Source organism: Bubalus kerabau, chromosome 3, assembly GCF_029407905.1.
Source record: "Bubalus kerabau isolate K-KA32 ecotype Philippines breed swamp buffalo chromosome 3, PCC_UOA_SB_1v2, whole genome shotgun sequence".
Classification (NCBI taxonomy): domain Eukaryota; kingdom Metazoa; phylum Chordata; class Mammalia; order Artiodactyla; family Bovidae; genus Bubalus; species Bubalus kerabau.
In genome coordinates, this window is record NC_073626.1 from 7,278,041 (window position 1) to 7,300,621 (window position 22,581).

Consider the following 22,581-nt stretch of genomic DNA (forward strand, 5'->3'; position numbering starts at 1 on the left):
TCTCTGACTTGTAATTGGAGTGTTCAGACCATTTGTATAAAACAGATAATAACCAACAAAGAATAAACTATGTTCATTCCATGTGTGCAGTTTGAGGAGTTTCAACATGCGTGTACCCATGAAGCCATCACGACTGAGAAGACGGGCATTTTTGTCTTTCCCCAGTTTCCTTGGGCTCCTTGGTAACTCACATCTCTTCCCTGACAACTGTTGACCTGCTTTCTGCCATTGTAGTTTGCGTTTTGCAGAATTCTGTGTAAATGTGCGCTGTGTGTACTCTTTCTTCTTGTACGCACCAACATGACTCTGAAGTTCATTCATGTTGGTTTTTGTTTCACTTGTTTCTTTGCTCCTTTGTGTGTCTGTGTAGTATTCCATTGTGTGGATGTTTAACAGTGTTTACTCATTCACGTAGACTTTTGGGTTGTTTCTAGCTTTGCTGCTGCTGCTGCTGCTAAGTCGCTTCAGTCGTGTCCGACTCTGCGACCCCAGAGACGGCAGCCCACCAGGCTTCCCTGTCCCTGGGATTCTCCAGGCAAGAACACTGGAGTGGGTTGCCATTTCCTTCTCCAATGCGTGAAAGTGAAAAGTGAAAGTGAAGTCGCTCAGTCATTCCCGACTCTTAGCGACCCCATGGACTGCAGCCTACCAGGCTCCTCCGTCCATGGATTTTCCACGGAGTGGGGTGCCATTGCCTTTGGGCTATTACAAATAGAGCTACTATGAACATGCTTTTTGTATGAACCTATGGTTTTATTTTTCTTGGGTAAATACCTAGGAAATTAATTCCTAGGTCCTATGGTGACATGTGGAGAAGGCAATGGCACCCCACTCCAGTACTCTTACCTGGAAAATCCCATGGATGGAGGAGCCTGGTGGGCTACAGTCCATGGGCTCACTGACAGTCGGACACGACTGAGCGACTTCACTTTCACTTTTCAATCTTATGCATTGGAGAAGGAAATGGCAACCCACTCCAGTGTTCTTGCCTTGAGAATCCCAGGGACAGGGGAGCCTGGTGGGCTGCCGTCTATGGGGTTGCACAGAGTCAGACACGACTGAAGCGACTTAGCAGCAGCAGCAGCATGGTGACATGAGGGCTTCCCCAATGGCTCAGATGGTAAAGAATCTGCCTTCAATGCAGGAGAACTGGGTTTGATCCCTGGGTTGGGAAGCTCCCCTGAAGGAGGTCATGGCAACCCACTCCAAGATTCTTGCCTGGAGAATCCCACGGACAGAGGGGTTTGGCGGGCTACAGTCCACAGGGTCACAAAGAGTCGGACATGACTAAGCGACTAACACTTTCACTTTTCTTTTCATGGTGTCATGGGGTTTCCCTGGAGGCTCAGTTCAATCCCTGGGTTGGGAAGCTCCTCTGTAAGAGGAAATGGCAACTCACTCCAGTATTCTTCCCACGGACAGAGGAGCCTGGCGGGCTATGGTCCATGGGCTTGGAAAGAATCAGACACATGACTGAAGTGAATGAGCACGCACACACTCATGGTTTTAATATATTAATTAAACTAAATTTAATTAATACATTTTTTTTAAACTGCCAATCTATTTTTCAAGTGTTTTGCACTCTCCATAGCAGAGTATGAGCTCTGTTTGCTCAAATTCCTTGTCAACAGTTGGTATGGCTTATCTTTTTACTTTAATAATTCTATTTGGTGGGTTTGTATTTCACTTACTTATTGTATATTCATGTATTTTTTTTTTTTTTTTTGGCTAGCTGCTTGGTTTGTGAGATCTTACCTCCTGATCAGGGATTGAACCTGCGCCCCCCCTACAGAGGAAGCTTGGCACGCTAACCACTGGACCACCAGGCAAGTCCCTCACATGCCTTCTTTTGTGAGATTTCTGTTCAAAATTTTTGCCCAGTTAAAAACTTTAGTTATTTGTATCCTTATTCTAATACATATCTTGGGCTGAGGTGGTACAAATATTTTGTTGCTGTTTGTGGTTTGATCTTTTGTTTTCTTAATGGTCTTCTTAGAAAAGTTTTAAATTGTGATGTAGTCCAATTTATCAATTTTTATGATTTATGCTTTTTGTTCTACTTAAGGAACTCTTGTCTACCTAAGATCACAGAGATTTTTCTCCTATCGTTTTCTTCTAGAAGTACTGAAGCTTCATGTTCAGGTCTATTATCCATCTGAGCATTTGAGTTAATTTCTGTGTAGAATGTAAGGTAAATATTCTGCTTTTTCCATGGAGAGATCTAGTTTTTCCAGCACCATTTTTTTTTTTCCAGAAGACTTTCCATTTCCCAATAAGTGCCTTGACACTTTCTTTGGAAATGTTTATAGATGTGGGAAAAGCGTATATTCAAGGTATATTCAAATAGTTTATCTGTAACTCTCAGTAGGATAGCAGAATGAAACTGGGTCAAGCATTAAAGATAATTTATGTGGTTATGAATCTATTTTCATCAAATATAGTTTTCTTTTAAATATTTCTTGATTTCTATTCAAGAATGCATTGAGCAATTCTCTTTGATTCTAAAATGACATGAATAATAACATTCACATTATGACAGCAGATACCATCCCACCTACCATTTAAAAATTCAGGCTTCCTGGTGAAGAGAAGCCTTTTTCCAGATATTTGGGTTTGGTAATGCTAACAAATTCCAGAATTTTCTTCAAATGCAATACACCCCGAAGTGACACAAAATGAAAAATAGCTCTCAATTTTACTCAAAAATCCAGATCTATAGTATTAATAAGCTCACCATAATTTAACTTTCTATGTTAGGAGTGCCAAAATAAGCTAACATTTAACTGTGTGACAAAGAAAGAAATGGAAAAAGAAAACCCAAGGCCTATGAAAACAGACATCCAAAATTTTAATGATTTAAAAACAGCCTCTACATACAGTACGGGAAAGAGATTAATACAGATTGAACATTTTGGTTTTGAAAACATGAAATGTCACCTCTTAGCATAGAACAAGTCATCTCCTAAGAAATACACATTATACAATGAAATCTACAAGGACACTTTTTCAAACTCATTGCTGATTTTCAGCAACCCCCTTCCTCCGCACACACTTGCTTGTCCTACAGCAATCCGACTTCTTTTGGCAGAACAGAACGTTGAGAGCTACAACAGCGATTGCTCTGAAAAGCACCTCCTGGGTAAGTCTCACTGATTTTTATTTTTTTCTTTAATCCCACTTAGATCGTATATCCTTCTCTCCTAAATCCTTTCCTGTTCCAATAATTTGGTTGTCTAAAACAAGCAAGCTTAATTAAGTCAAAGCATATATTGCAAATCAAACATTTTCCAATTGACTGGAATGGGATCATTAAATAAAAACTGGACTCATAAACCATAAATAACTTGCTTCTTGACTTGGTGATATGTGAATACATTTACCCATTGGGTTGGAAGGGTTTCATCTGCCCCGTGATGAATCCGATGGCTTGTGATGTGTTTGTGCTGTGCCAACCCCAGCATGTACCGGAGGACAGACTGTGGAATGGATGCTATGCTGAGCGGGGGGACGGTGAATGAGCTGTACATGGGGTCATTGGACAGACAGAGCTGTAAAGCCTAGATGGGCTCCAGACAGCTGCTCTGAGCGCCGGGTCTGCATGTGCACGTTTTAGGGAGGGTACAGGATCAAGCCACAACTTCTCTTAAGAATAAGATGCGGCCTGGCGGCTCTAACCTTTAGGGGATTGAGGAACTGGCCAGCTTCCCTCAGGTACCAGGGACAGCAGCACCTAAGAGAATGATGAGAGTCAGAAAGGCCTCCGCTTACAACTCAGGTGGAACCGTTCTTCTTTTGTGGATGATCATTGTCCAGTGTGTCTTTAGGAATTCCTGCTGTAAACAATATGCTTTTTTTGCAAATCTGAAAACATCCTTTGGAAAATCTCATGGCCAGATTATTCATAAATGCCGATGATCAAAAAGCCCTGGGGATGGACTTCCTTGGTGGTCCAGTGGTTAAAGACTCTGAACTCCCAATGCAGGGGGCCTGGGTTCTATCCCTGGTCTGGAAACTAAGATCCCACATGCCACATGGTGGGGCCATAAAAGAAAATCTTTGGGGAACACATGGTCTCCTTTTATTGGGACAGCGTCCTCTCTGTGTTGAAACAACCCAGCGCTAATCAGGACACGGCCTCAAAACACACGTGTCTCTCCTCTGGCACCTAATGCGTCGGAGTTTGGGTTAAGATATATCAATACTTTCTGAAACTTTCTAAGAGGGTTTTTTTTCAACCAGAAGTGAGGCATCTTGCAATAACGTGCCCGACATGGCCAATTTTGGAAGGGCTTTCAAAAAGGAAAACAGGGTGTTAACCCGCCTCCTTATGGAAGGGGAACATTTGCAAATACACGGTACTGTGTGTCTCAGACTTGGGAGTGACGGGCTCGGAACCATCACGAGTATATACAGAGCAATATTACAACCAGCTGGTAGGTTTTTCTAAAAAGAAAATGCAGCATTGGGAGGTGCTTCCTAAGGTGCTTCTTAACTCATGATTCTTAATGGAATGTATCAGACAAACATCTACAAACGAACATGAACACGTAGTCATACACACGTGGATAAGATTCTGTACAGTTTGTGTCTCAGATGCTTATATGTGTACATAAGAACAACACAGGGGGGGAAAAAATGCTGCACACCACCCCCCCTCCCCCCGGAGTTCCCTGAATTTCTGAATGCCATCTAACCCATGAAATGTTAAAGTCTTTCACTTTTATACAAAGTATCTACAAAAATAGATAAGATTTACAAAAACCAGAGAGTATTTTCCAGTTTTCCTCAGTAACCCAAGGCAGTGCACCCTTTCCTGCTTCTCCATTCAGAACGTGGCCATCTCCAGCAGAGAGCACTTGAAGAGCTGTGCATTCCTGGACAGGTCGGTCACCTGGTGGACCATCTCCTGCAGGGCGGGGGTACTGGGGTAGTGGAGTGCGGCCGTCTTGGTGGCCAAAACTATAGTCTTGAGCTGCTCGCACAGCTGGTTGCTGGAGTTCATCACTTTGTTGCGAACGTCCTGGGCGGCCACCTGCCGGGTCAGCGTGTCTCCAATGAACACCAGTTTGTGGGCGCTGAGAATGACAAACTTGCTGTGGGCCACGAAGATCCTTGGGGGCTGTGCTGAGCTGAGGCAGCTGAAGAGTGCGTCGATGGCGTTGAGCAGGGAGATGTAGTGGGTCTCGCACTGGTCATAGTAGAAGCATAGCAGCTGCCGGTCCTGCGCGCTCACGCCGCTGCTGGTGGTCGGGAGGCTCTGGGACGGCTTCCACTTGGAGATGTCGTTCTCCACGGGCTTTGTGATTTCTTGTTCCAGTAGCTGGAACTGACTCAGCTGCAGGGGAGAAAAAAAGCCCGACTTAGTTAAGGACAAGGCGGTGTGTGCCGAAGTGGAAACTAACCAGGGCTTGTAGCTGTAAGACAGGGATGCTCACGTCAGGTGGTTTTTTAGATGCCAGGCCTTATCAGGTTGCCTGGCTTGCCTGAGTTGTAAAATGCAGAGGTTGGGAAAGAGGATGGCAATGGCACCCCACTCCAGTACTCTTGCCTGGAAAATCCCATGGACGGAGGAGCCTGGTAGGCTGCAGCATGGGGTCGCAAAGAGTCGGACACAACTGAAGCGACTTAGCAGCAGCAGCAGCAAGGAATCCTCCAGCTCTGACTTCTGCGACTGGACATGATTGGTCTCTTCTGTCCTCAGAGGGGAAGGCAGGGTAGGTTTCAACCCAGCTTCTTTGGACAGCAAAGAGATCAAACCAGTCAATCCTGAAGGAAATCAACCCTGACTATTCATTGGAAAGACTGATGCTGAAGCGGAAGCTCCAATACTTTGTCCACCTGATGCCAAGAGCCAACTCAATGGAAAAGACCCTGATGCTGAGAAAGACTGAAGACAGAAGGAGAAGGGGGCAACAGACAATCAGATGGTTGCAGTCAAATGTTCTACCACTGAGCTGTACACCCTGATGAGACGGTTGGATGGCCTCACCGACTCAATGGACATGAGTTTGAGCAAACTCCAGGAGATAGTGAAGGATAAGGAAGCCTGGCGTGCTGCAGTCCTTGGAACTGCAAAGAGTCAGACACGACTGAGCAACTGAATAACAACAGTTACCTACGTCTTTACGAAGGTTAAATGAGTTAACATTTGCAAAGTGCTTAGAATAATGTTTGGCGTTATGTAGGCTCTAGGTAAATGTTTATTGAGCGGTGGCCAGGGAAAAGCAAATCCTTTTGTCAAGTCAGCCACTGATGTTGTTTGCTCCTTCTAGAGGAAAGCCTCAACTTTGTCCCTTTAACACACTTACATAGAAGATAGTCCATGACCCTTTTCTATTTCGCCTACTCTTTCTGTCCAGATTTATAAATGTCATTATCCAGCAACACAGGGATGACTAATGCATATAAATAAGGCTTTCCAGGTGACTCGGTGGTAAAGAATCTGCCTGCCAATGCAGGAGACTTGAGTTCGATCCCTGGGTCAGGAAAATTTGCTGGAGAAGGAAATGGCAACCTTCTCCAGTATTCTTGCCTGGAGAATCCCATGGACAGAGGCGCCTGGTGGGCTACAGTCCATGGCGTCACAAAAAGTAGGACACGACTTAGCGACTAAACAAGAAAATAACAAATGCATACAAATACACATGCACTGTGGAAGAGATCTTCTCTAAAGGGATCTGAACACCGTTTGGGCTCGTAACACCTAGACCCTCAATGCTGTCTAAAGGAAGGGACCTCGCCCTGGGTCAGACTCAGTGTTAACTTTCTCCCTTCTCTCCTTGCTCCTAGATGGTGTACCATTTAAAATGCAATGATAATAATTTCCAGCTATTGCACCAAGTGTCAGGAGAGACTGTCTTTGGCATGCAAGGACTATCCATCACTGGAGTTTAGGAGTCAGTCAATCTTCTGCCCTCAAATAGAGTTGAGTCTGAACATGGCTAACCTCACCCAGCTTCTCCCCTGAGAAATGCACAGTGAGCTTTCCTTTTCCTTAGACTCTGTTTTCTTCTTGGGAATTACTATGATTTCCGACAAGTCCCCTAAAGCCCTGCAGTCTTAACTTGGCCAAATGCCAACACAAATATAAACAGCGTGATGCTTCAGCATAGTCAGCGTATGCTTTTCCAAGTATGTTCATAAACATATCATCTCATTAGATGGAGGGGAGAGGATTTTCTCATTTTATAGAGAAATAATTGATGTTTGGGGAGATTAAGTGACTTGCCTAAGGTCACACAGTTGGTTGGTGAGGAAGCACAGATGGGAACTCTGGTTCCCTGAGTTCTGTGTGCTATTTCATGTCACTGGACACCATTTCAGTTCATCTTAAAAGGCCTAGAAATCCTCGATCCATTTCTCGCTATTTTTATGCCCTTACATTAGCAATACCCATTATTATTTGCCACACTCATGCCCAACTTTTGAATGAAATTGCCTTGCCCGAAGTCCTTAGTAAATGGACTTGGATATATTTTGAAAACAGTGAATCCTGCCCTCCAACCCTTAGACTGGACCAAGAATAGCCAAGCCATGGGCTTGTGTGGGAGAGACAGAGAGAGAGAGGGGAGAGGAGGAGACAGACAGACAGATAGATATGGCTCAGACTTTCGTTTTGGGGGAATTTTATAAACCACAGAAGGAGTTATTAGCTTAGGAAGCCGAGATGAAAACCTATCTACAGAAAAGACTTTGAGTGGCCATTTATGGGTTCTGTAAAAGTTCCAGGGAAGCCAAATGAGTGGAGAAGCAGAGGAAACTGGCAGAAAACAGAGGCAAAGGAAGTCAATTTAGAGAGAAGCAAAGGAAGTATAGAAAGGAGAGGGAACGGACAGTCCTAGATCTTTCAGATGTGGCTCTATCTTCATTTTCTGTTCTTGAGTTCTCCCGTTAGGGCTTTACTATAAAACCCATTTGCTTGGGCCAGTTTGAGTGGGTCTTGCTCCTTGGGACCAATTGCCTTAACCCAAACAGTCCTAGTGTGTTAGACGTACAGGCTTGGCCTGGAAAGCTGCTATTTGAACAGAGTGCAGGTACACGCAGCTGGATTACCAAGGCCACAAAACCTTCTTTATGTTCTTATACCCTATTTATGCTAAAGTGTACTGGAAGGATCAAAATCACGATCTTTTGAAGTCATACCTTTCTTATTAAATGGGAAGTCTTTTTAACACTAAATAGTTTTTGTTCCAATTGGACGTACCTGATGATGTTCCAGCTGCATCTTATTCTGTTTGATGATATTTTCTTTTTCCAAGAGCTCTTTCTGTTGCCTCTCGAACTCCTCCTTCCCCTATTATTTTTCAACATAAAGAAAACATTACTTCACCACTATGATTCACTTATGCTAACAGCTTCATTGACAAACACGCAAATACTCTGCTACTTTCCACAGCTTTGGAAACTTCCTGCATGCCCAGTTAGGCCCTGTGAACCCCAGCTCTCATCCAGACTTCCAGAGTCACTGTGTAGATCAGAAGTGAAAACTAAGATCCATTTTCATATGGGGCGCCATGCTCTCCGCTCCACTTTACCATTTTTGTAGGATTATCCATGACCCCCACTCCCCCCAACCTCCTTAAGCAGTACTTTTTCTCAGGGTTCTTTTCTAACAGATTATTTGCAAACCCATAAACCTCCTGCTCCGTTGCTTCAGTCGTGTCTGACTCTCTGTGACCCTACGGACTGTAGCCCACCAGGCTCCTCTGTCCATGGGATTCTCAAGACATGAATACTGGAGTGGGTTGCCATGCCCTCGTCCATGGGATCTTCCCAACCCAGGGATCGAACCTGCGTCTCTTATGTCTCTTGCATTGGCAGGCAGGTTCTTTACCACTAGTGCCACCTGGGAAGTCCCAAAGTGAAAGTGTTATTTGCTCAGTTGACCCCATGGACTGTAGCCTGCCAGGCTCCTAAGTCCATGGAATTCTCAAGGCAAGATTACTAGAGTGGGAGGCCATTCCCTTCTTCAGGGAATCTTTCCCACCCAAGGGTAGAACCCAGGTCTCTTGCATTGCAGGCAGATTCTTTACCTTCTCAGCCACCAGGGAAGCCCCTGCAGGTCTAAATGTGGCCACATTACATTTCTAGAAAGTGAAAGTGAAGTTGCTCAGTCATGTCCAACTCTTTGTGACCCCATGGACTGTAGCCTATCAGGCTCCTCTGTCCATGGGATTTTCCAGGCAATAGTACTGGAGTGGATTGCCATTTCCTTCTCCAGGGGATCTTCCAACCCAGGGATTGAACCCCAGTCTCCCACATTGTAGACAGACGCTTTACCGTCTGAGCCACCAGGGAGGTCCTAGTCTCTTCAAATTATCTGCAGCTCTACACCAAATTAGTATTTTCCAAAATGCAGAGTTGGTCAACCAGCCGGGTAAGTGGCTTTTGTTGTTGTTGTTTGTTTGTTATCTTTTGGCCCAGCCACATGGCATGTGGGATCTTAATTTCCTGACCAGGGACTGGAGCTGTGCCCGCTGCATTGGAAGTGCAAAGACGTAACCCCAGGACTGCCGGGGATGTCCCTGGGGAGATGTTTAATGCCTCCATCTACTCGCCCCACACTGCTCTTCAGCACAAGGCGTGGAGGCTCTGCTCTCTCTTCCCCCTGCTGCACACGATGGAGCGGCGCTCAATAATCCTCGGGACAATCCACGGCTGTCGGTCAAACGAAAAGAATGGCGGAATGAGATAGTAAGCCCAATTCTAAATAACGGATCTTGTAGAATGTTTTAATTCCCTGAAGGGAAAGGGCAAGCTGTCATGATCCTGAGTCAATCTGGTAGAACTGTCACTTGTAGGAGGCAGACTGTGATGGTCTGATTTCCCGTAAGCAGGTTAACTTCTAGACCAATTGGCAAATGCCCAGTGGTCTTCAAAGCAAGTCTGCGGTGGGGTTAAGTTTCTCTGTGAGTAATTACACCCACACCCACACACACAGAGTACAGAGCTGAAGGGAACTTAAGAAATTTTCTAGTGCAGAGGTTTTTTGAATCTTTTTTTCTACAACAGTGAAGCACCCACTCCTCCTAATTGTTCTTCAAATTAAATATCCTGTAGAACCATATCGTGAAATGTGAATATAAGTGGAGCTGGCTTCAAGAGCCCACTGCCCTACTTGGGGCTTCCCTGGTGGCTCAGCGGTAAAGAATCTGCCTTCCATGCCGGAGCTACCGAAGACTTGGGTTCGATCTCTGGGTTGGGAAGATCCTCTGGAGGAGGGCATGGCAACCCACTCCAGTATTCTTGCCTGGAGAATCCCATGGACAGAGGAGGCTGGCAGGCGATAGTCCAGGGGGTCACAGAGAGTTGGACACGACTGAAGCGACTTAGCACTATCCTACTTGGGTCAGGGGTGGCTGGTCTCTTCCTGCTTGCCTGAGGCATATCAATCAGATCTAATTCAACTCTGTGCTTCATTCATTTTGCAAATGAGGAATTCAGGTGAGTTTACCTAAGTTGGTGACACAGAGTCCTGGAAAAGTCTAGAGGACTCTGGAGCCTCAGACCAGCGTCCTTCCTACTGGACACCACCACCTCCAGCTTGTGAACCACTAACCGTGTTCCTGAACCTTTAATTGTGGTCTCCACTTCAGTGGTCTAGTCTACATCTTACAGGTGTGAGCGCCAGGCCCCTGCATGTGAATATCGGTGCCCTAGGAGTCTGGGATCTTTACCTGCAGGTGCACATAGTCGTAGTCATCCATCCAGCTCCTTTCAGAGTCATCGCTGCTGCTACAGTCAGGGGGCTGCTCCTTGCCCAGGCTGGGGGGCAGTGGCTTGTTGAGGGCGGGGGCCTTGTGGTCCCCAGGGGGCAGCAACTGCCCCGGGGAGCCGGTGGGCGGGTACTCGGTGGAGTTCGCGATGCTCTCCGGCCCGCCCTTCCCGGGGCCGGGTCTGAAGAGGGCCTCTGCGTTGGTGCTGATGGTTGTGGTGAGCTGCTTGGCGTCGTCCGGCACCGTCTTGGCCACCATCACGAAGCGGTCCAGGCTGTCCCACTTGTTGTGGGGCTTGTGGACGGCCAGCACGTTCAGGGACCAGCCGCACTCACTCAGCTCGTGGCTGGTCTGGCCCAGGATCTGGTGGGAGTCCTCCAGCCTCTGGAGCTCGCGCTTCACCTTGTGGTGGAGGACGAGCTCGGGGAGGCAGGCGGCATTCGCCGCGGCGCCCTGCGCGAAGTGCAGGTAGTCCCTGAGGGCCAGCTCCACCCTGTCCACGGCGGCGCGGACCCCGTTGACGTGCCGCTCCATGTAGCCGTAGCTCCGCCAGTCGGTGGTGACCAGCGCCATCAGGCTGGAGACGGCCCCGTCCAGGGCTTGCTGCAGCCGGAGCAGCCGCTCGAGGGCCACGTCAGGGTCCAGGAAGAGCCTTCTGTCCTGCGCCGGGGAGGTGGACAGCGAGGACTCCTTGGAGGTGGTGGAGGACGTGGACATGGTGCTCCGCGTGCTGCCAGTGCTGGAGAAGGACAGCCGGTTGATGCCATCCACCACGTCCACGGGGCCCTTGGCTTCCGGCGGCTGATGCAGCGGCACGTCGTACACCCCGTCCCTCTCTTCCAGGCTGGCCTTCTCGCTGGTCTCTGCTGGCGCTTCCAGAAACTGGATGCCCCGGGGGATGTCGTAGGCATCATTGTTCTGGGAGCCCACGGGTGGGCCCGGCTGGGGGGCCGGCTGGGTCAGAGACGTGCCCCCGTGTCTCCGCGGGGCCAGCTCGGCAGCTCGGGGGGCGTCGCTGTTGTCCTTAGGGTGCAGGTCCTTCCCCAGGGGCTTGGCGCCCGTTGGGGGGATGTCATAGACGCCCTCGGGCCTGCCCGCTTGTCTCATTGGAGGCGGAAAGTCGTACTCTTTCTCCCGGAGCCCGGCCTCGTCTCTGTAGCCGGAGGGTGGAGTGGAGTATCCCTGGGAAGCAAGTGGACAAGGACGGTGTTACCTGCTGAGCTGGTCTAAGCGGCGGTGCAGAAACCACGCGGTACGTCCCCACGAGGGCCAGTGGTCCTCCCGGGTGCGGCCCCTCCCCTCTCCTCTACGCACCAGGTGTCTCCCGAGGCTGTGCAGGGCTCTCGCCCCCACCCTCTGTCGAGGGCGCCCTCCCCTGGACACCCTGCTGCCCTGTGTGGACCCTCCTGCCTCAGCTGCTCTCGGAGTTCCTGGCCCAAGTGTCAGGAGACCCGAGGTCTCCTCCCAGCGAGGTGATGCTCAATCAGCTGCTGAAAGGTTCTGAGACGCAGTTCCCTCTTATGTGGAATCAGGATAACTGTACTTCCTGTGCAGGTGTAGCCCAGTGACTCCAAACCTGTATGCGTGTACACGGCCTGAGTCATCTGTGATGTCCTGTATAAACATGAGCCATGTGACATATAGGCTTCCCTCCTCACTCAGTCCCGAAAGAATCTGCCTGAGGTGCTGGAGACCTGGGTTCAATCCCTGGTCGGGAAGATCCCCTGGAGGAGGGCATGGCAACCCACTCCAGTATTCCTGCCTGGAGAATCCCATGGACAGAGGAGCTTGGCGGGCTACAGTCCATGGGATTGAAAAGAGTCAGACATGACTAGGCGACTACACCACCACCATAGGACATATATGAGTTGCTTGCCAAACAGAATCGATTGCTTTCCCTTCCTACTGGCTCGCCTTATTGACTACCCCCTTTTCTTATGGGGAGGGGGGTTAAATATGGAATCCCCACAATCGTCTTTGTTGTCTCTTCTTCCCCCCTGGTTCCCCTTCCCTCCCTGTTCTTGCACACAAAGACAAGTTTTTCCTCTTTGAATTATCTCAGCATGTGCACACTCACACACACACACACGTGCATGCGCTTGTGGCAGCTTCTGCAGTAGCTCACTTACCCCTTTGGTAGGAGGGATGTCATAGACCCCTTGAGGCTTTATCTCTCCCACAGGGACAGAAAACACGGGAACCTTCACAGAGGACGGCGGGATGTCATACACCTGGGGAGAAACACCTGAGTCAGCCAGCATGGAAATACTTGTCATTTTTATGTTTTTTTTTTTCAATTTACACATCTATTTTTGCCTGTGCTAAGTCTTTCTTGCTGTGTGGCTTTTCTCTAGTGATGGCGCAAGGAGGCTGCTCTCTAGTTGCGGTGCGGGGGCTTCACGTTTTGGGGGCTTTTCGTGTTGCAGAGCCCCGGCTCTAGAGCACAGGCTTGGTTATGGCTCACGGACTGAGTTGCTCCGTGGCACGTGGGATCTTCTGGGACCAGGGATCGAACCCAAGTCTCCTGCACTGGGAGGTGGTTTCTTTACGACTGAGCCACCAAGAAAAGTCCTACTTGTTATTTTGTTATGTACTAAGCTTTTAATGATGGACGTGTTTACCAGGTTATGTATTCCCTTGCTCTTTGGCTGAATTCTCTGTAATAAAAATTGATGGAATTTTTCAGTTTGGGGTTCTTTGACTTAGATTGGGTATAAAAATGATCTTAGGTGAAAAAAATCTGCACTGTGTGTACTTTATTATTTTTTAAATTAACTTAATGGTTTGTGGCTACAATGCATAGCACGAGGGGATCTTGGTTCCCTGAGCAGGGATCCAACCTGTGCCCCCTAACCTCTGGATCTCCAGGGAAGTCCCAACACTGTCTGTACTTTAAAGTGTATTTTAAACTTTATGCTCCCTGAGAAAACGATAAGCAACAAAAGCTTTGTGAGATCAAAGCCTCAGATTCCTTAATAACACAAATCCAGAAAACAAGTAATCCTGGCCCCTGAATAAACAACCTAAATAAAGCTTCACATGAAATGTGCAGATTTTGTGAACTTCCCTTTCCTCTGGAGCCCAGAAGGAAAGCTGCCCTGAGGTGCCCCCTCCCGGGTGACGACTACGTTCTTGGTACGCACCCCGTGAGCCGTCTGGAAAGGAGGGACATCATAGACGTCCTTTTGGTATCTGGTCGGGTACTCGTACACATAGCCGTGGCTTGTCCTCACCGGCGTGATCACCTGTGGATGGGGAGACACGAGTAAACTTCCAAACCGAATCCTGAGGGCATCGCAAAGCCTCGTGATCAGACGCTCCGCCCCCATCTCTCCCCCACTAGGAAGAAAAAAGGAAGAGGGAGGAGACCAAAGGAAGGAGACGAGGAGACTCCAAGCCAGTCAACTTTCAAGTCCCTCTTGAATCCCAGTGAAGAACCAGTCCCTGAAATCTCTCTGTCTTCCTCATGGTAATAAAATCACCTCAGAGTTGGTCAGACCAAGTCCTGATTCCCAAAAGGTACTTGAAGAGAACGTGTTCATTTGCTTCATTTCTGGCCGACTCTTTGCGACCCCGTGGACTGTAGCCCACCAGACTCCTCTGTGCATGGGATTCTCCTGGCAAGAATACTAGGGTCAGTTTCCATTTCCTCCTCCAGGGGATTTTCCTGACCCAGGAATTGAACCTGCATCTTCTGCATTGCAGGAGTATTCTTTGCCCACTGAGCCACCTCAGAAGCCCACTTGAAGGGAGAATTGTGTTTAAATTATGAAAGTCCTAGACCAACCCTCTGGAGCACAGCATAATGAAAAGAAAAGAAAAGGAAAAAAAAGGGCTCTGAAACCATTTGTAAAGTGAATAATGTAAATAGAGTTGAGCCACTTAAAATTCCTCTCATACCTTCCCCAGGAAGCCTCTTCATCTGACATGATTATGATTATAACTAAAGTTCCATAGGCCATGAATTCCATAGGTTTATGAAGCTAAAGCTCGCACAGCACTGTCCTAAGAAGGCTCCAGGAGCTTTCATGCTAAAGAATGAAATGCATGAAATATTGAGTCCTGGAGCCGACCAGGAAGAGAGTTCAAGTCTAATCATTTTCCCATTTCCACCAGGGAAGCAAACGTCCAGACGGTGCCCACAACCAAGTGATGTCAGATGTCAGACACACTCATCGCAGCCCAGCATCTGGAACTAATGTCAATGAAACAAACCTCACCAGCCAGGCTCGTATTTTCATATCTACACGCCCCACTGTGTCCTAAGCATGGGTAGAGAAATGACTGGAACTTAAGCTCCTTTGAAAATATATTTAATCCCCACCCCTCCCCCAGAGCTTCTAAATGACCAGGGTCTTGTGTCTGCCTCACCCCTGTGGGGTGACATGCTAACAGCACCCAGCTCCATGACATTTGTGAGAACAGGCATCGCAGATTAGGAAAAGCTGGTTGTTTCCTGAGAAACCATCATCTTTTATCCTTTCTCTAATGTGAAGACTCTGGCGTCAGGCTGCCTACGAAAAGTATGCGAAAAATGCTCATATCCGTCTTACCCTGAAATGGGTGGAACTCAGCCAAAAGCGCCAGTGCCCTTCTCTCTGGGGGCTCTAAATGCCTGGGTTCAATTTGCTCTTTAAATCCCTGGTGCTTGTAGCTGATTATGTCTTGCAAAGAAGGTAAAAGAGATTATTAGTATGCAGCCACCAGCCCAGCCCATCTCTCCACTGCCTAGGCTTTAAAAAAGGAGTCTCTTGCTTTAAGGTTTGCTGGCACAAAGCATACAGAACCATTTCACAAAGTGGCTACTGTATCCTGCAGAGCAAGTCTTCCTTTTTAAAGCAGGATGCTGGTCGCTCAAGAAAGATACACTGTGTTCCCCATGCCCTTAGATGATTTTTTTTTTTTTTTCTTCACTCACTATTGTCCAGGAGAGACATGAAGTACCTTCTCTTCCTCTATCTCATCAGCTCCTCTATTTATAGCTCTCTGTTTTGGCTCTGTAATAGAATCTACTCACAACCCTGCTTTTGTTCAGTCTACAAGCTTCTAAGAGTGGATTCTATCCAAGGCTGCCAAGTTAGTAATAATGCTAATGGAAAATCAAGGCTGGTTATGCTGAAGGCCAGCCGAAGGGTTTCATCTTTAGTCTGAAAAACGGAGGGGGGCTGGGAGATAGATGGGGTGGTACTGGTATCAAAAATAGCCCTTGGTACATGTAAACAGGAGGCGCCGTCTCAGGAAGGCGGGTCCCCGGCAAGGCTCTGCCTTGCCTGTGCGGACGGTCCCTGGGGGTCCCTGGCAGAGAGCATCTGAGCTCCCCGGTATTCAACGCCTCACTTCCTGACAAATGTCACTGAACTCCTGCGTGTTCCCTCCTTCTCATTTAGAGGATGCCTGTGGTCATCTTTTTTTCTAAACTTTGCATTCCAAACCAGTCATTTTCCTTGTTTATGCATTAAAAGAAACAGATGGTGAAAACCACAGGGGGGAAAAGCCAACAAAATACAGCCTCCCTCGACGTGACCATCCAATTCACATCAGTTCTCAAATGGCACGGAGAGGGGACCTGGGCCGTGCATCTGGTCAGACGTGGGTGGGGCATAGCGTGAGGTCCCTTGTGCCGCCTGGAAGGACGAGGAGCTGGACGCCTTCCCCTTCTGGACCGTCTCCTCCTCGCTCCACTGCTTGGGTCACTTTCATGCCAATTGCGTGTTCTCTCCTCAGAGCAAAGTGCTGACTGTTCTGTACCTTGCAAAGTATCCAGTTTTGTGGTTTAAAAGGCCAGTTTCTTTCTACTTGACAAAGTCCACAAAAACCTTTCTCCTCTCCCAGGATCACTAAACCTCAGCCTACGAGGAACACCAAGGTCTGGCTCAGGGGAACGTACATTTGGGGCGAAATCTCCTGGATGTTTGCACGGCAGGCAAGGCACGGATGCCACTGCTCCACACAAAGGGTGTCTTAGAAACTAATTTTCTCAATGAAATCAGGTCAGGCTTTTCATTTCCTTTCTCCCTCCGTTTGTTTTTCTTTCCTGCATTCCTTTCGTTCTGCATACTTATTTATAGTTACAAGGGCTTAGCCTTAGGAATTACCAAAGTGACCTCTTAATTCCTTAGTGATGCCACAAAGAGGGGGCAAACTGTGGGCTTCCCGAGGCTCTGTGACCAGCTGCACCTGAAACTGTCTTCTTGGTTCCCCTGCAGAGGGTTTTCTGTCCAGGCGAGAAATCCACCCTTCCTGGGATGCTTGTATACCTGTCATTTGTGTCAACTACTGGAAGAGTCTGGAGATGGATCTCTGAGAAGAGCTATGGAGCAAAGGGAAGACTGTAGACATGTAGAAAGGGGACAGTCCATGGAATAAATCTCTGAGGCTGCATCCCAGCAGGGGAGGATCAAAATTTTGGGAGCTGGGGTTATGTTAACTCACTAATTTTTTTTTTTTCAGATTTTAAAAAATTTATTGGAAGACAATTGCTTTTCCATGTTGTGTTGCTTACCATGCTGCTGCTGCTGTTGCTAAGTCGCTTCAGTCGTGTACGACTCTGTGCGACCCCAGAGACGGCAGCCCACCAGGCTCCCCCGTCCCTGGGATTCTTCAGGCAAGAACACTGGAGTGGGTTGCCATTTCCTTCTCCAATGCGTGAAAGTGAAAAGTGAAAGTGAAGTCGCTCAGTCGTGTCCGACTCCTAGCAACCCCATGGCCTGCAGCCTACCAGGCTCCCCCGTCCATGGGATTTTCCAGGCAAGAGTACTGGAGTGGGGTGCCATTGCCTTCTCTGGTTGCTTACCATATGACCCAGCAATTTCACTACTGGGGATATACTCTGAGAAGACCATAATTGAAAAAGACACATGTACCCCGATGTTCATTGCAGCACCATTGATAATAGCCAGGGCATGGAACCAACCTAGATGTCCATCAACAGATGAATGGATAAAGAATTTATGGTACATATATACAATGGAATATTACTCAGCCATAAAAAGGAATGCATTTGAGTCAGTTCTGGTGAGGTGGATGAATCTAGAGCCTGTTATACAGAGTGAAGTAAGGCAGAAAGAGAAAAATATTGTATATTAACATACATATAATGAAATCTACTAATTCTGTTTGTAGAAAAAGCAAGAAATGCTCAGGGCTTACCCTGTCCCATACTTTAGTTCACGTCATTTTATGCTTCAGATTCTGGTCAGCATGAGCTCTTTAGAGATGATATTAAGACTTCCATGTCTCATAATTTTGAGACCCGTGCATGCTGAAATTTTAAAGATGGGGTGTCTGTGTCTAGGGTGGCAGTGAGAGCTAGGGGACACTGAAGACCACCAGGTGTGCGAGTCACTGGCCCGGGATGGAGCCCTGGGTCTGTCACCCGTGTCTCTGCATTCCGTTGGCCTGGGTTTGCACCTGGAGCAGGGCCCAGGCCTGATGCTGAGCTGCCTGTGTGCTGAGCAGGTCGGGGGAAGGGAGAGACAAGCTGAGATCCTGTGCTGGGAGCACAGAATTCCTCCCCTTCTGAGAGGTGGCAGCCAGTCCTTAGCTCCAGCCAACTGCCATCTTGAAAAAAAAATACTCCCTGGGTTGCCAGATCTTTCCAATTTTCACGAGAAGCCAGAAATCTGGGTTTTTATGTGATATCTGATTTTCAAAATTGGCTCAACTATTTCAAACAGCATCTTGGCCAACGACACATGTCTCTGGCCCCCAGGTGCCAGCCTGACTTTCATCTGTGTATTTCTTCCTTGCCCACCCCCTCAGTCTGAGGGCAGATCCCAAAAGCTCTGCACCAGTTCTGTGCTTTGGCGAGGCGGACGCACTCCATTTTTCGCAGGCACCCTGTGTGCCACACCTCGGTGCCTTCACCCATGCTGTGTCTGTACAAGATGCTCGACTTTCTTTCCTCCTGTGCAAATTTTATTCAATTTGGGGGGCCAACCTGAGTGCCCCTCTCTCACAAAGCCCTTCCCAGACAGATACATCTCCCTCCTTGGAACTGACTGCGTGTGTACTTACATCTCTAACAGTGTTTATCCCTTGAGGTTTGACTGTTTCAGACTATCTCATCTCTTTTCTTCTGATTGTGGACACAGAGACAGGGCTGAGAAAGTGCCTTGAACATAGTAGATTTTGGATAAACGTATGGACTGAATATAGCTTCCCTCATAGCTCAGTCAGTAAAGAATCTGCCTGCAATGCTGGAGACCTGGGTTTGATTCCTGGGTCGGGAAGATCTCCTGGAGAAGAAAATGGCAATCCACTCCAGTATTCTTGCCTGGGAAATCCGATGGACAGAGGAGCCTGGTGGGCTACAGTCCATGGGGTTGCAAGAGTTGGATATGACTGAGCGACTAAACCACCACCACCATGGACTGAATATAGTCACGAACTAAAGAAAACTCGAGGCTTTTCTTAAGCAAAGGGATGTGGCTCTCCAGAGGGGAATTACAGAGGATGAGGCTGGTTTCCAGTTAGGTCAGCTCTAGGATGAGTGGGACCTGTGGGAGGAGGGGCGTGTCTGATCAGCCATGCAGGGCAGTGCTGTGCAAGTGGGGTGGCCAACAAAGCAGGGAAGTCTTGGGTAGAGGTGAGCAATCGGAAACCACAGAAGCATTTTATCACCTGCGCCACTCTTTGGTGGTTTCCTTCTCCCCAGCCTAGAGCCTGCATGTGACCCAAACACCTGCATTCTTCTCAGCTGCAAGCCAGAAACATATGGGGGAGCTTTGCAAAAAGAAATGAAAACAAATTCTGCCTTCTGCCTTTGCATCAGAAAGAAGATACAGTAGAAAGGAACAGGGGTCATGCTTTCTCTAGTTCTGAAAACAGGGGACAGGCCCATGTCACATGAAACCTTGGACTGAAGGCCAAGGTCACAGTGGGTCTCTGGCCCATTGAAAGGATCAGGTCTGACGAGGGCAGTGATTGAGAACATAGGCTGGACGCAGGCAGAGCTGGGTGTGGACCCTGGTTATGCCGCCTAGCAGCCATGAGGTGGCCAAGGCATTTGCCCGTTCTAAGCCTGTTCCCTCACTGTTGTTTAGTCGCTAAATCGTGTCTGACTCTTTTGTGACCTCACAGACTGTAACCCGCCGGGCTCCTCTGTCCATGAGATTTCCCATGCAAGAATATTGGAGTGGGTTGCCATTTCCTTCTCCAGGGGATCTTCCTGACTCAGGGATTGAACCCATGGCTCCTGCATTGCAGGCAGATTCTTTACCACCTGAGCCACCAGGGAAGCTTGCTTCCTCATTAGTAACACATAAATGATAATACTTAGAGGCTATTAGGAGTATTAAGTGACATCAAGTACATAGGGTACCTGGCATAGCATAAAATTGTAAGCCTCAGCTATCTTTACCATAATTATTACCTAGGTTATGCAGATTTTACTTCTGGACTTAAACTGGGCACTAGGTAATTCAGATCAACCATCCCAAAGAAGACAGCTTTAAAAAAGTGAGGAGATAATGTGAAAAATCCTCTTGAGGGTATCAAAAGTTAAAAGATAGTAAAGAATTACCAGGTCAAAATAGAAAAGCAGAGAAGGGGCAACTTCCCTGGTGGTCTAGTGGTTAAGACTCTGCCTCGCAATGCCAGGGGTGCAGGTTCGATCCCTGGTTGGGGAACTAAGATCCCACATGCTGGGGAGCCGCTGAGCCCGCCTGCCACAGTGAAAAGGTCCCACATGACGTGATGAAGAGCTCGTGTGCCACAACTAAGGTCTGGCACAGCCAAAGAAATTTTAAAAAGAAGACAAAGAAAAGGGAAATGGAGAAGAAATTCACAAAGAGAAGCCTGAATTTTGAGGTTGCTTTCTTCTGGGCATTTGCTGACCTAAAACAGGTATGAGAGGCTATGGTGTGCTTTTTCAGCTTCTATGGGTGAGCGGACTTGAGGGCTCGTCAAGGTAGAAACCATGAAAACCACCCTCCAGTTTGGGATGGGACCTTAATGGCTGCATGGGAAAGTAAGGATTAACCGGAAGAGAACCTACCCTTGTACAGGCCTGAGCTAGGTTTTAAGTCATCACCGTGGGCAAGAACATCTCAAAGCCTGAAATTAGATTTATGTGCACTTGTGAGGCTGGCACAGAGAAGTGAAATCCTCTCTGAAAGTACAGAACGTCTTTATAGCCCTTTGATTATTTCTACCAATATTTAAAAAAACACAATGTCCAACACACAATCAAAGATAACCAGGAATGCAGGAGACAAGGCAAGAGAGGCAAGAACAAAACAGCCAATTCCTGCTTCCTTCCTAATAGGATGAGGATGTCTGATCACAAATCTCAAAGCCACTTGCTTTCAAAATGTTACATGACTAAACAGGAGAAAACCAAATTTAATCATCCTAAGATCTAAGTCCTGTAGAAAGACACTGACCTTCACAAATGTATAAAGTGTTCCCGAAGGCGTCTATGAGGCAGTGGAAATTTCAAGCTAAAGAAGGACATGACAAGGGACTTTGGCCCCGGTGATCACGAGCGGATTTACTTGGATTCCTGTTTTACTTCGGTCGTATCAGTGTTGCCATGGTCACAGTTACCACCACAACAGCACAAGACACACCGGTAGGAAACCCCAGGAGAAAGTGCGCTTTGTAATCTGAGAGATACAGACATTTATCCAAGAGAAAGACAGCAAAGAACTTAATCCAAGAGACTACTGAGTTTCTCCTCAGTGGATTTCTTCTCAGTGGGCTGGGTTTGTCAAGAGGATCTCACGGAGAAGTGGGGGTGCATATGCATGAGGAATGTTTAGAAGCAAAACACTTCCTTTCCAGACAACTTCTGTTCACAGGGCATCACTTGTACCAAGGTCTCAGTGAGTCTCCTTGGAGGCATTGCTTCCCATGGACATCCACTGAACCTTCTTAAAGCAGAGCTGGTGGGCACTGGGGGGGCGGGGGGAGGTGCGCAGCAGAGCAGAGGCCCTGCGGTTAGGAGAGCTTCAGCAAGACGCTGCCCACTCGGGGGGCGCCGAGCAAAGTGGGGAGGAAGCTGGCTGAGGCGCGAAAGAAGGCAGATCCTGCCCGCCCTCAACCCGGCAAAAGCCCATTATTAGGGTCTCAGGCCCCCTCACGTTCTGCACTCCCTTGCCCCAGCCCTATGGCTCATGTACTTATCACAAATTCTCATCTCCCTCCGCCAACTCACGCTCCTGTTTTGACTCTTTCCCTCCTTCCACGCTCCCAGCAACCGGAAGGAAGAACAAAAACAGGAAAAAGGATGCAGAAAAGTCCTCCTTTTTGAGAGAAAGCATTGGATGGAGTGAATGAGAGCCCAGGCCGGGATGCAGAGGAGCACAGGAACTTCAGCACCATCGGTCCTGTTCTTGTAGCTTTTATTAACTTTTTATTTTTTGATGTGGACCATTTTAAAACTAATTAAAAACTTTATTTATTTTTGGCTGTGCTGGGTGTTTGCTGCTTTGTGCAGGCTCTTCTCTAGTTGGGGAGGGCAGGGGCGGCTGTCTAGTGAGGGTGCGAAGGCTTCTCATTCTAGTGGCTTCTCTTGTTGTGCAGCGAGGGCTCACGGGTGTGCAGTGCAGGCTTTAGTAACTGCAGCACGTGGGCTCAGGAGTGGCAGCTCCTGGGCTCAACAGCTGTGGTGCCCCGGCTTAGTTGCTCTGCGTCATGTGGGATCTTCCCCGACCAGGGATCGAACCCATGTCTCTTGCATTGGCAGGCGGATCCTTCACCACTGAGCCACCAGGGAAGCCCTGATGTGGACCATTTATAAAAAGTCTTTGTTGGGTTTGTTACAGTACAGCTTCTGTTTTATGTTTTTGGCCACGAGGCATGTGGGATCTTAGCTTCTCCTCCAGGGATCGGACCCACACCCCCTGCACTGAAAAGTAAAGTC

The 22,581-nt window shown here is 47.9% G+C and overlaps 1 protein-coding gene across 1 annotated transcript in view; it reads right to left on the reverse strand.

Moving 5' to 3' along the window:
• Window positions 1-2,822: 2,822 nt before the first annotated feature.
• NEDD9 (neural precursor cell expressed, developmentally down-regulated 9) overlaps window positions 2,823-22,581 on the reverse strand; it is a 55,353-nt gene continuing 35,594 nt past the window's right edge. The window contains exons 3-7 of the mRNA XM_055570585.1: window positions 13,859-13,960; window positions 12,845-12,946; window positions 10,677-11,897; window positions 8,204-8,293; window positions 2,823-5,335 (exon numbers count right to left, since the gene is read on the reverse strand). Coding sequence (XP_055426560.1) covers window positions 4,826-5,335; window positions 8,204-8,293; window positions 10,677-11,897; window positions 12,845-12,946; window positions 13,859-13,960 — 2,025 coding nt within the window. The 3' untranslated portion in view covers window positions 2,823-4,825. The remainder of the gene's footprint in view (window positions 5,336-8,203; window positions 8,294-10,676; window positions 11,898-12,844; window positions 12,947-13,858; window positions 13,961-22,581) is intronic.